The 14761-nt window shown below is 37.3% G+C and overlaps 1 protein-coding gene and 1 long non-coding RNA gene across 2 annotated transcripts in view; both read right to left on the reverse strand.

Moving 5' to 3' along the window:
• LOC106789470 (glycine, alanine and asparagine-rich protein-like) overlaps window positions 1-1773 on the reverse strand; it is a gene marked incomplete at its 3' end in the record, with an annotated part of 75931 nt that extends 74158 nt beyond the window's left edge. The window contains exons 1-2 of the mRNA XM_014753691.1: window positions 1729-1773; window positions 1032-1607 (exon numbers count right to left, since the gene is read on the reverse strand). Coding sequence (XP_014609177.1) covers window positions 1032-1607; window positions 1729-1773 — 621 coding nt within the window. The remainder of the gene's footprint in view (window positions 1-1031; window positions 1608-1728) is intronic.
• A 494-nt stretch (window positions 1774-2267) lies between these two features.
• Window positions 2268-11276, reverse strand: LOC106789471. The gene is made up of 2 exons (XR_001381994.1): window positions 10972-11276; window positions 2268-3489 (listed from the first exon to the last, which is right to left on the reverse strand). It is a non-coding gene; the product is annotated as an uncharacterized LOC106789471 (long non-coding RNA).
• Between the last annotated feature and the right edge of the window lie 3485 nt (window positions 11277-14761).

Here is a 14761-nt window from a genome sequence, read left to right on the forward strand (position 1 = left end):
TAACTTTCTGACAATTTTTTTTTTTTCACGATTAATATATCCTTGGATAAAATGTACGAAGTTAAACACACACATATACACATACGTAGAGAGAAAAAGAAAGAGAGAGATTGGGTCAATACTTTTCCAAGCAGATATTTATTACGAACTGACAAATTCTAGCTAGAGTTTTCGATCATTTACTTGGTAAATGTGTATTGAAAAATTCATTCGACGTTACTGATATGCACGTCAGCCTATGAACGACGAATTCTGGGTGATATTAGAAAAAATTATCGCACATTTTCCGGTTTCTTTTTTTCTTTTCTTAATACAAATAATATAATCAATTGCGAAAAAAAATCTAAACGTATTATAACGATCTATGAATAATTCTCGATTATTTTCACGTAAAAAAAATTAAAGAGTAAGAGGAAATAAAAATAAAAGAGGGACAACGACGACGACTACTACGGAGGAGGATACGGTCCCGCAAGCGGATAGACCGGGACGATTTAAACGTTCCACCCGGCAGGGTTAGCTGGGAGAATTGAAACAAGAGAGGATAGAGAGTAAGAGAGAGAGAGAGAAAGAGAACGTGGCACGCGCGGCACGGTCGAACCCTCCAGTAACCCTTCGGGATTATCTTAGCCCCGCATTCGGACGCGAATCGGCCCACTTCCGGATACTAGTCTTCCGAATGGACGGATGGACGTTACAGTTATCAGAAGGGATGGTAAACGTCCCCACTTTTGAGTATCACTTATCCCACGCTAGTTTCCTAACTTCTTTCTCACAAACTACTTATGTTACAGTTACGAAAAGGTTAGATCATTTCAAAATATATAGAATCCACACTTATAGGTATCACTTGTCTGATGTTATTTTCCTAACTTACGATACAGTTACGAGAAGGTTAGATAATTTCGAAATATATAAAATCCACACTTTTAGGTATCACTTATATCTGACGTTACATTCCTAACTAGCTTTCCCTAACTTATTCCCTAACTTTATGATAAGTAAATGTAATGTGATAGGGGAAAACATACCTGTTGCCAGAACTGGGCTAGAAGATAAATTCGCTCCTTCTTGAAGAGCCAGTCCATGGACTGCATGGCCTGTATATCCAGCGAGTTGGCCTCCGCGGAGGCCTGCATACTTGCCAATGCCACCGAGTTAAGGCTCGCTAATACCGGCTGTTGTAGGGCCGCTGTCACGACGGAGGTGTTGCTACCGGCTACCAGATTGGCGTGGTAAACTGTCGCGGCCGGCGCATCCTCTGAACCGCCGCCAGTAGCCAACAATTGGGCCCCGATCGGCGCAGAAGGCCCCTGGAGCCCCAGTGAAGAAGCCACTTTGACGGCTTCAAACTTCTCCGCCGGGCCCAAAACTCCTCTTCCCCTCGTCCCACCGCCGCCTCCACCACCGCCGTCGTCACCACCTTCCGCGCCACCTCCGTCACTTCTTCCTTCTCTTCTTCCTTCTTCGTAACTACCACTTCCACCACTTCCTCCACTTCCTCCACCGACACCTCCACGGCCTCCTCCTGTTCCTCCTCCTCCTGTTCCTCCACCTCCGCCACCGAAAATTCCCGCGTCTCTTCTCGAACACGTCGTTTGTATTAACTTTTCCGTCGGTAACGTTTCTTTTAGACTTTTATTCTCGAATATTTTATTATTATTATTATTATTATTATTATTATTATTATTATTATTATTATTGGAACCGATCGTCTTTTTTTCAAACACTTGACCACAATTCAAATTCACCAATTATCGTCACGGGACTCATCGATACACTTTTATCATTCGATAACATTTGAAAAAAATTCAGGTGGGGGAGTATGGAGAAATTATTATCTCGCGACACAACACGTTTTTGACACCAACTTAGTTTTTCTTCTTATACTTTATTTCTCTTGATCTCTCTCTCTCTCTTTTTTTCCCTTTTATTACACTTCTAGCTTTATTTATCTTGTTTCTTTTTTTTTCTCCTAGTATCAGATATAACAAAGCTCAGACTCAGCTCAGCGCGTATTCACAAACACGTCCACAGATAATAAATAATATTAATTATTATTATTATTATTATTATTATCACGAGAGATAATAATGACCGATCTAATTCGTATTTTGCAAGTCAATCTGCCACGAGGATGATGATACTGATGTCGTAGTTCCTTTCACTGTCGGCGCGATTCCTCGAATGTTTCCTGTCCCACGGTGGGTGGCAAGTCATCTGTTATTTGACTTTCTCTAGCCTTTTCTATCTTTTTATTATTATTGTTTTTTTTTTTGTTAAAAGATCAGCTTCGCGTCAGAGTAACGATTCCGTAAATATTCTCGTCCTCATCATCGTCATTACCAACCACCGTGGTCGCGCCAAAAATTATTTTTCACAAATCGACAATAATTAGAAATAATATTATTGTCGATGATCCCTTGTTCACGTTTAAACTAGATCGTAATGGAAGCCGTTAGGGATTCCGAGGGATGCAATTATATGCTAGATATATCCTATTGTATTTGATATCGATGTTGATTAAAATCAACTGACCACTGTCCTCTTCAACCACGTAACTTTTAGAACAACTCTCCTCCCGTAGACACCGCATCACACGAATGTACCCTCTTACGTGAACTCTCACTCGCGTTTAACTATTTACTTTGACACACGACGAATTTTCGTTGAAAAACGAATATCGTTGACACCACGAGATCAGATCAGATAAAACACGGGACAGGAGAGATCAAACGTTCTCATCTGACATCTAATTCCTAATTTGTGCGAGAGAGAGACAATCTAATTGTTTCACGATTACGTACGATGATAACAAAATGCGATGATGATGATGATGATGATGATGACAACAACAATCTTGAATGATCGATCCTTAAGATCAATCTTCGATTAATTATTATCAACACCTTGGATGAACCAATTAAAATCAGTAACACTCTCTCTCTCTGAGGGGGGTCACTCAAAATTTCTATTTAGATATATTATTTATCGGAAAAAACACCAACACACCGCGATACGTCACGTAATCCGTAGTTCCATCTGACAACACTTCGTTAAAGAGGAGAACAACTGAGATTAGATTAATGAGGTTGATCAAAATAAACAGGATGATCGGTCCTCGATCGTTGATTGATCGAACGGTTGATTTGATCCTGTTCCTTGATGATCCTTCTAGGTGTCTTAGAAGATGAAAGGTAAATCCTTGGGTTGGAGTCCTCGATTGTTTCCACTTCTTATTTTTACCCCTTCCCTTTATTTCATTAATCAGTTAGTTAACCAATCTGTCTCTTATATTTTTTCTCTCTCTCTTTCTTTCTATCCTTCCTTCCACGTTGCGTGTCGTGTTGTATTTCACTGTTAGTCGCGACCGGTCTGCGAACACCCGTCGTCCGCCGCCGCCGCCACCACCGCCGCCGCTCTCGTCCGGGTGCCTCAAGAAGAGAGAACGAGACCCGTCCTAGCAGGCTCCTAACCTGAAACTAAGAGCTACCGGACGACCGATGCAATGCCTGGAGGAGGTGCAGATACTATGGTGGGGGTATGGGCGGGTGGATGACAAGGTGGTAGGGGTAGGACGACCCCTCAAACAGCCAATAACCTGTCCAGATCCGTCCCCACTACCAACCCAATACGCCCGACGACTAAGAGGGCCTTCCCAGAGTGGGGATAAGCTGATACAAATAGTGGGGGAAGCCCGAACGAAGCGGAGGCTGGCTAGGTGGTCCCTACCAGAACGGATCTCATATTTTCAACTACCCGCGCCGCCCTTTTCCAACCCCTGCCGAACCAAGCCTGCCGCCGCCTGCCGCCCTTGCTTCCTTCCTTTCTTTCTTTCTTTCTTCCCTTCTTATTCTTATTCTTATTCTTATTCTTATTCTTATTTCCAAACTCTTTTTCTTTCGATTTATCTCTATACTTTTCCTATTCTTACTATTTCTTACTTTCTGTCCGTCTCTGTCTTTTCGGTTCTATCTTTCTCTTGTATGTCTGTCTACCTGCCTGGCCTGTCCGTCTGTCTGCCTATTTTTACTTTCTTTTACACTATTCCTATTTCTCTCTAATTCTTTCTTTATCACCGTTCGTGTTCATCGAAACCCCCTGTTGTTCACTCGAGACATACAAGTTAAACATACTTTCGCGGGAAAAAATTATTGTTTACATCAACGAGTACAATTATTTACATTTTATCGATCCTTGATGATTAATCCAATCGAACCTTGGTGTAAACGATAATTGAATTAATTAAATCCCTTCTTCCCTCCCTCTCTCATCACGCCCTTCACCAACGAAGGTAAACGACGAGTAGGAAAATCCGGCCGCACAGTGCAGGGTTGGGGGGGAGGAGGAAAAACTTTCTCTTTCGCGAAACGTAAATGATCCTCTAGCTCTAGGTACGTTTAAGATTCCGAAACGGAAAGCTCATTTTGGTATTTTGGGAAGGAAGTTAAGTTTCCTTAAGAAAACCCTTTCTCTCTGTTAAGTCGAAAACTAAGACGGCAAAGACGTGGCGCCCTCGAGCGAGGATAGAACCGTTCATGCTCTTTTACTCGTGATTCTAATGATCGTTAAGAGGGAACATTCGTGACTTTTGAAACGGTGTTCAAACTATCGAACCCTTCCTTTATTCTTCCAACAATTTTACACGACCGCGACGTAGTTTAGATAACACGATTTACTATTTTAACATTTCTTTCCTTCCTTTTCCCGTTTTTTAAGTTTCTTTTTTATGTTATCACACTATTCTCACTGTCATTAATTTGGAAAGAAGAATAAGAAGAATGTAATAAAGGTAAGTTTTTGGTTTTTTTGTCATCCCCCAACCCATTCACCACCATAATATCTGCACATTATTATTATTATTATTATTATTATTATTTAATAAAATTGTGTCCCGAGAGACATAATTTATGCGATAATTTCTCTGAGATGAAAGTAATTATATAAAAAATGTTATAATTAGTTAATTATTATTTTTAGACGATAAAAATCACTGATTAGGTTGAAACAAATATCTCACTGAAACAGCTCGTGTCACACTATAAGTTATTCTCAAAAATCATTCTAAAAACTTCTTAAGAACGTAACGAATGATCGCCTTTAAGAAATTCTTGTTTGCCCAAACACCGCATACGTCGGCGGCAAGAATAAGAAAATGTATAAACGCACTGATCAATTTTATGCTTCTACATTTTTATAATTTGTCAAACACGAAAATATGTATGTGTGTATGTTTAAGTGGTCACTATCGAACAATTAGGTGGAGTCAATCCTTTATTTCATTTCGCTCACACATTTTTAACAACAATTCGGTCCCTCATTTCCTTCCTACCTTCCCATTTTAGCATTAGACATGATAAATAAAAAAAAATGAGTTTAACACGTACGAGTAATATAAAAAACAGAACAGGGAGGGGGAACAGTTCGAGTAACAACAAAGGTACCTCCTAACTTCAGAAAAGGATTGAAAAATTTCTGATTAATTTTCGGTTTATAAATCAAATACTCCCCATCTCGTTGAAATATATTATCTTCCAATAAGTTAAACAATAAAAAACAATATCACAGGTATCTCAAATATAATTGGTATTAAAATAATGATAAAAAAAAAAAGAAAACATGAAAATTAGATAAATTATCTCATACGAACGGAAAAAATTGATGACCGAAAAAAAGGGGGAAAAAAATGTCCGAAGATATTAACAGAAATCTGTATGGCGATAATGACACATAGAAATCGACGCAACCCTAATGATCGTCGAATTTATGCACCTTTCTATGAGATGCTCGCGCGCGCACTCCGTTAACTTTCTCGGAAGTTACGCGCGGCCGGAGAACGTAGACGATAATCCTGTGTAACGCGATGGTTGGAGTACTACCTACTACCTACTACTACTACTACTACTACTATTACTATTACTACTACTACGTTGTTGTTGTTGTTCAAGCGAACGTTAGCGTGGCGAACGCGTTTGGCGCCGGCTAAACTACTCAGCATCGAACTACTACCAACAGAACCACACGTAGTCAATGTTACTGGAGTGGAATCCCCGTTGATTATGTCTACGATCATTCTAACAAAAGTCTTAACGTTTGAACATTATCCTAGATTATCATCGAAACAACCCCCTATCGATTATATATCGAAAATATTTCTAACGATAAAATATTGATGAACAAAGTTTTTCATACTTTTTTCGTATTATTTCGTGATCGAATTAATAGAATAATTTTGTTTGTTTGATTTTTGTTTTTTTTTTATTTAACACAATGATATTTTTGAAATAATTTGTTTCTTTTTTCACCACCCGTCTGCCCACCCACCCTTATTTAAATTACGATACGTATACGTTTTGTATGGGTTTTCGTTTTTGTTTTCTTTTTCATTATCGTTTTATTTTATTCGTTAAAAATTGTCACGAAATCTTCGTAACATACGTCCGAAATTTTATCAGACTGCGAACTCTTCTGGGCCTCCCACGAAAATAATACTACGACCGTCTGGTTGTCAGCGCGTGCTTTACGATCACCCGGTATAACGCGAGGATTAGTTTGTCAACGGCGAGCACTGAAAGAGAAAGAGTGTGTTTATGTGTGTGTGTGTGTGTGTGGGAGAGAGAGCACGCGCGTTACGTGCGTGTTAGTATTCCGACACGCACATACACAAACAGACACAATTCTAAGTTTCGTGTTGTGTTCATAGTCTGTGCATCGGTGAACGCGTTTAACGCGTTTCTATATCTTTCTAATGTTACTACTACTATTATTATTATTAATAGATACTACGTTATATATAATACTATAAAACACTATAAACACTTTCGGAAAATTATTTATCGTGTCACCAACACACGTTCGTTTCTCTATGTATCGTTACGATCGTATAATCATTTTTAAGATTTCATTTTATTTATCGTATTTTTGTTCTAACTTTTTTTGCATCCCTTTTTTTCATTTTGATTAATTACACAAACACGTACCCCCACTAATAATAATCATAACAATTGCAATAACAATAAAGATTGATATATATATATATTTGTTATTTAAAAAAAAAAACAAAAAAAAAAGGAAAGTAATATTTTTGAAATTGAATTAAACACACGCGGACACATATAAGAAAAATATTGAATATTATGAGGGTTGAAAAAGAAGAAGGATCGTAAACATCTTCTCTGGTTTGCGCAGCTATATAAACGGCATTTCGGTGACTGTACGAGGGCCCCGGACTTCAAACGGATCTTGGAATGCGTTTCTCTTCCCTTCCCTTCTCTACCCTCCTCACTCACTCACTCTCTCACTCTCTCTCTCTCTCTCTCTTTTTATCCTTCTCTTAGCACGCGAGCAAGTTAAGAAGAGGAAGGAACGAATACAAGAAGATTGAAATGATTTCTCGAAATGTTCGGTATACGTTTAGAAAATTTACGTTTAAGTTAGTTACGTACTAGAAGAAAATCTTTTTTTTTCCCCATTGTCATACATTAACGAACCCCAAACAAATTTATTTGGAAAATAATAATAATAATTTACTTTTTAATGTTATTTACCTTAGTGTGTTCTCTTTTCTTTTTTTTTTTTCGCGAATAAATTTTGACATAACTGAAAACTATTGTTGAAAATTTATGAAAATGTTCGAAACCAAACCGAGAGAAAGAGAGAGAGAGAGAGAGAGAGTGAGTGAGAGTGAGTGAAAGAGTAGTATAGAGATTTGGTTTGTGGCTTTTTCGTTTATGTGGATTAATTGTGAATTTTGCAACGAGTATCTCTTCTAGGTTAAATAGAAAGACAGAAAGAGAGAGAGAGAGAGAGAGAGAGAGAGAGAATTTTACTGGTCGTATATACCCGAAGTATGGTCGGTCGGTTCTCGTAATAGTACGACAAGTTAATGCGCCGTCTGATATGCGACGTTGGTCAGCGTGTTTTCGATGTACCGTGGAATAACTCACTCGCGACAAATCATTTCTGAGCTTTGAATTACCCCCCTTGCTCACCCCTCTTCACCCCTTTTATTCCTGAAGACCCTATCCCTTCTCTCTAGTCGATTCCTACCCACCCCCCTTAACCCCCTTTTAAAAGATTTTATTTCTTATGAGATACGACATCTTGTCACGGGTTATAAAAATCTTATTACTATTACAACGATGACGCGAATAATAGCAATCACTATACATTGATTATTATTATTATTTGATCTTATTCGTTAAATTTTGTTTAAAACGATTATTTTAATAAATATATTTATATATATATTAATTTAATGTTGTTTTTTTCAGTTCTATAATCGAATTGAATTATATTTTTTTGGATAAAAAACGATTATACGTAACTTAAGTTATAGGTGAGTTTAATATTTGGAATAGAAATATTCGACTGTTAGAAAATTTATTTATGTCACGAGTTATAAAAAATGTACTACCACTATTTAATTGTTTTTTTTTGAGAATAATTATCTTACGATGAACAATACGTAGGATACGATACGATACGACATCTTGTCGCGAGTTATAAGAAAATTGACAATCACCAATCATCACATATTTATTCCACGATTAAACCCACACAAAACTAATCGATATAAAAAAACTTAAATAGGAATAATCCAATCTTCATTTAAATCCAAATTAACAATCAACTTTTAATAAATATCTCCAATTTCCTATACAACTGTCAACTATTTTCAACACAAATCAAATTAATTCGATGACACCTGAACAAAATTCAAATAACTCCCACCCTTTAAAAAAAATACCAATCACTGATTAAACAAATCAATTCCCTGAACATACATACTATCGTAAACGATTTTCCAACAAAACGTTTCATGAAAGACTACTCAAATACCGAATACCTAAAAAAAGGAAACTAACCAACTACCGATTAAACGTCTTTAATCAGAGAATTTCGCTTGAAACAGCACCGAGTACGAGATCTCACTTTCTTCTTACGGTCACACGCTACTCAATATACCACACTGATGATAAAGGATTCCTCTCTCTCTCTCTCTCATTCTCTCTAATTCTTTATCTGTCTTCTTGATTTTATTCTATCTCACTCATACGTATTAAACATCTTACTGCACTACTCCCTTCTCTTCTCATCTCATCTCATCTCATCTTCGAGCAACGCGATTCCCTTTCGTGCATTTTCTTTTCGAGAACCCTCCCCCTTCCCCTTCCCACTGCACCCCTCATGTATCTCTCACTTCTTTTATCTATCTTTCTTTATTTCTTTCTTTCCTTCTTTCTTTATCCTAAAGATGCGATTGTAACAATATCTTTTGCCCCGGCAACGAAAGATGCGGCTTATTCTATACTCGTGTACTGTTTAAGAGATCCTGGGTAAGTTCAAGAGCCTCGCTCAGGGACATTCAACAGAGCACACTAACTCCTACTTCTAACTCGAATGGAACACCGACACGAGAAGAGCAACGTCTTATTCGTCTTAAACGTTGTCATTCGTTGTCGTTTTCTTCGTCTACGTCTTCGTATTCGTCTTCGTCGTATTATGTTATTCAGTCTTCGATGTCTTTTCTATCTGTCCGTTTGAATGTTTGCCTATCTTTGTTGAATAATCGGACGAAATGTAAGCAAATTTTTCTTCTAACCACGGATAAGGTGTCAAGAGATTTGAACGTCTAACGAAACGTCGGAGGATGTGAAACTAACGACGACGATACTGTATCTTTTTACACAGTTTTTTCAGCTTTTTTTTTACGGAAAAACTAATTTCTAACATCTTTTTTAGTCAAACTTTTCGGTTTGAAAATTTCATTTAGAGAAATAATTTCGAAAAATCCTTTTAGACATACGTTCCGTATCTTAAATTCTATTTAGAAACATAATTTTTAAGCTCCTCACTCAGTTATTTTTCGAAACATTCGTATAGGCAAAATTATTCGATATTTTTTCATTGATTCGTGATTTTTTGTATTTTTCTTCGAATTTATTTCATCGATACTTTTTTTAAAGTGAATCTGTTTATTGGTCAACAATGATTTATAATACGAATAGATTAGATTATTTATTTATATATTTCTGAGATATCAAAATCGTTGGAATTTAGTTCGAGAAAGCGGGGGTTTTGATTTTCGATAAATGTTAACTAACCCTAACGAAGTTTCTCACTTGCGAAGAATGGGATCGTGCTAGTCAGCTAGACGCTATCACAGAAAGTCTCGAGTTCTCATTTTTATTTCTTCTTCTTCTTTTTCTTCTTCTCTCTAATCGGGAATGGTTAGCGATTTCTTTGCTACTTTCTTTCTCTCTCTCTCATTCTTTCATTACCACGAGGTAAGTTGGTTGACCGTATGCGATAAAAGAAAGTACGTCTTTTCTCGAGGACAACGATCACAGGAATTCTTTTTTTATTTTTCGATCAAATTTCTTAACCACCTTCCCCACCGCCCCTTATCTTAAAACCCCAACGACATCCCGCCCCGTGCACGTGTTCGTTCCAGAGTGCGAATTTATTTATTTAAAAAAAATAAGTAAATAAATTAATTGATAAATGATGTGTTAATAAAAAAAAAAAAAAATTGTTAAGTCAGTTGGATGAACCTGTTTGACTATTCTCTCTTTCCCCCCGTGGTTTCTTTCAGTACTACGCGTCAACGATCTCCCCTCGTAAAATCCCCCAAGGTCATTCCCGCGAGTTAGCCTCCACCACCACCACCACCAACCCACACCCGACAAAATAATTCCCGATACTTAGTGTCGAGTTTAACACGAGCTGTTTCCTTTTTCTACTTTATTTCCTATCTTCTCCTATATTTCGGATATTTCGGTTCTTACGAACTGTCATCTCAAAGAATTAACTTTGCCCCTTTTCTTTTTTACGTTATCACTGATACCAATTTTTTACGTATACATTTATACATTTTATTAATTATATTAATATGTATATATGTATACATAAAAATAAAAAACAACACACATTGTCACAAGCACACAAATCTTGATTGAAGACAATCACCTTATAACGATGCACTTATTATTCTTCTATCTTCTATCTTCTTTCAATAATTAACAAAATCTCCGATTAAATAATTACATTTTAACGAAATTGTCATTTCTACTTTTCGTTTTGTTTTTTTTTTATTAATTTTTTCCGTTGTTTTAAAATGATCTGAAGATTAAAATGTCTTCGACGAGTAGTAGCGTGTTCCGGACTCGTTGGTGCATCCGACGAAACTCGGCCGTAAGAAGTTAGCGGAGAGAAGAGAAGGCGACAAAAGGAAGAAGAAGAAGAAGAAGAAGAAGAAGGAGGAGGAGGAGGAGGAGGAGGAGGAACAAGGTGGAGGTGGAGGTGGATGAGGAGAAGGTAAAAGTAGAAGACGAAGACGAAGATTAAGAAGAGGGGCAAAGGAGGTAAAACAAGAAGAACAAGAATAAGGAGGAAGAGGAAGAGGAGGAGGAGGAGGAGGAGAACGCACACGAGGTGGCAAGAGGAGGGAAGGAGAGAGGGTGGGAGGGGGTGGGGTTGTAGGTCGAGAGTACTCGCGCGTACGTGTTCTCGGTAGCACGCTTTTGCCAAACTCTCGTTTCTCTATCCCGAAAAAGTTATCCTCCTTGGTATAGTCCCTCGTTGATCCCTCCTCCGTTAATTATTATTATTATTCTTCTTTATTTGATTATTTTAAAACCGTAGAACTGTTTCGCGTGTATTACAAAAGTAATCGTTCCTATACACCAATACTACCGCGGATATAACTATTAATCGTATTGAAAAATAAACGATATACTGGTGACAATAACTGATGATTATTCTGATTTTAGTGATGGTGACGATGATAATGGTGGTGGTGGTAGTGGTGGTGGTGGTTTTGGTGGTGGATTGTTTTTTTACTTTTGATAGTAATAATTATATCGAATTAAACCAATAATCGTGGTTGTTCACTTTTATATAGTTTCGTTATTACTATTAATTTTGATCCTCCTAATGTCTCTCCTCTCTCTCTTTCTTTCTCTCTCTGTCTCTCTTTTTTTTTCTTTCCCCATCCACGCACCTAACTCTCCACCGCTCGTCCCGTCTGCGTGAACGATGATCCTACTGGGCCTGTGTTCTGCCCGAGACTAACTCGAATGCTCGGCTCCTGCAGCCCTCACAGTCATCCCTCCAGCCACGCACTTTTCTACCCCGTCGAAAATATTGTCCAACTAACCATACACTATTACCTCAGAGGTGCATAAAAAAAGCTTTTATTTAAATCATATATCATTGATATAAAAATATATTTAATATATATTATTTATTAATTTATTATAATAATGATAATATATTTTTTAATCCGAATTAATTCAATTAATATAACGTGTAAAAATCTTGAAAACGTTTATCGTCGTCTACAACGAAACTTGGACTAAATTTTCTCAACCAGTGTACGAGGGACGACCACGGCGCAGGCCGTACGGTGGCGCCTCGTGACGGTAAAATTATGAAACCTGGCCGATGGAACGCAAAGGGTGACTACCCCTCCACTATGCTTCCTTCCATCCTTCAACCCCCCCTACTATTATCTCTCTCTCTCTGTGGCCACGAGGACACGGAACGCGCAAACCTTCGGGGGATGGTGCGCACCGTGTATCAGGTATCGGAAGTATCGGTGACTTCAACGGCCTGATCGGAAAGAAGGGTTCCCCGCCATTGGTGATACGTTTTCTTTCTCTCTCACATCAAATTTAATTATTATTATTATTTTTTTCTTTTTCTTCTTATATTCCTAATTAAAAATTAATTCTATTTATTAATCGTTACATTAATTATCTTTTATTCATCCTTTTTCTTTTTCTTTTTTTTGGCATTTTTATCTCATATTTTTTTTGTCTTCATCTTTATCAATTTTAACCTGTTCCAAATGATCGTCAGAAGTATCTTATCTGACATTTTATTCGATTATCCTTCAATACTTTATCATCGAAACTCTCGAGACACAAACTTATTTATCGACTTTTTTTCTTCCCCCCCTTAATTCTCTAGAAATATTTGTCGTAAAATTGATCAAATTATATTCTGTCTACCCAATCGGTTAATTAATATCTTTTCGAAATATTATTTTCTCCCTTTTTTTGGAAACGGGAATAAACTGACAAACGTAAAAACCTATTATTCGATTTAAAATCTATTTGTTAGACGATTAAAAACAATCTCATTTTATTACGGATTGAAAAATAATTTAATTTAATACGTTAGACAAGATTATCTTAGACAATTAATTATCCTCCATTTTTATTTTATTAATCATTTCTCAAATACAATTTAAAAACAAACAACGCAAAGACACCAAATGCAAATAGATTATCGATCAGTATACACCCTTAATCATAAAAATCAATGATCCTCAAACGAATATCATTTAATTTCATTTAAACAAACATATTAATAAAACTAAATTTGATAAAAAATAATGTATAAAACAATGAGTAAAAAATGACGATAATAGACGTTTAGGTATGAAACAACTATAATAAGTCGTACACGTTCGAATAGTCGCACGTCGTACAAGATCATTTACGAGTCCCTAAAGTCGTATCTCAAAGGACGTGTCCGGTTCGTCTGGCGAAAGGTGGATGGTAAAGGAGTGGAGGGGGGAGGGGTTTCAAATAAGAGGGGGTTTCAAGGGGGGAGGGAGAGAGGATGAAAACGGGGGGAGTATAGGGTGGAGGTATGGAGTTGGTTGATGGTGGTGGTGGTGGTGGTGGAAGAGGTACTTTTTGTCACTCCCTCTTCTTCCCTTTCTCATACACATACAATACAAATACAGATACATACACACAGTCACACACACACACATAGCACACACACAGATGAGACATGTTAAAGTTGTCTTACTCAGTCTCTTTCTCTCTCTCTTTCTCTTTCTGATTCTCATTCTGTCGAGCACCGGTTCTTCTTTCCGATCATATCGGGAGTCAAACCTCGTAGACAAGGGTGGGAAAACGGGGTTTAGGAGCATGCGCCGGGAAAGGGTGAAGTTAGGCGCAGGTTTCTCTAACCCCTCCGGTCCAATATCTTCCCCCACCACTCGGACAATCTCAAGCAGCGGCAGCAGCAGCAGCAGCAGCAACATCAGCAGCAGCAGCAGCAGCACCACCAGTGAAGGTGGTGGTAGTAATAGTAGTGGTGGTGGTGGTGGTGGTAGTGGTGGTGGTGGTAGTTGTAGTGGTGGTAGTGTGTCGGGGGTGAATGGTGGGGGGACCCAAAGCTCGGTGCGTTTCTCGACGGTCACACAACTCGACGTTTTTCCACCCTTATCTTTACTCGTTTCTCATCCTACCTTGGAAAAGTAGTATAGGCACTTTCACAACTCGTTCCTATGTATAAATACATATCTATGTATGTGTATACATACATACAGACATACGATGACAGTGTGTATGGTAGAGAAAAAAAAAAATTACGAGAGGATGTTATTTATTTTTTTTTTTCCACCCCCCTTGATTCTCTCTACGGAGACGATGATTATTGTTATGGACATCTTCTGTTATATTTTCTTTTCTTTTTTTTTTTATTAATTTTCTTTTCTTTTCTTTTTTTCTCCTTCTTTCACACATTCTCTTTTTAGAAAGAAGTATTGTATATTATATATTTTGTGATTGAAAGTCGTAAAAAATAATTCGTAATCGTTGCGAAACACGCGTAAAATTCGTGTTTTTTATTTTTTTTTTTTTTTTTTTTTTTTCTTTTTTTTTTTTTTTTTTTTTTTTTTTTTGAAGACAATCGTTTTTTGTTATAAATTTGACATTTTAATTGTTATCGAAGTATG

The sequence above is a fragment of the Polistes canadensis genome, unplaced genomic scaffold, assembly GCF_001313835.1.
Source record: "Polistes canadensis isolate GaletaPanama2010 unplaced genomic scaffold, ASM131383v1 scaffold_185, whole genome shotgun sequence".
Lineage (NCBI taxonomy): Eukaryota > Metazoa > Arthropoda > Insecta > Hymenoptera > Vespidae > Polistes > Polistes canadensis.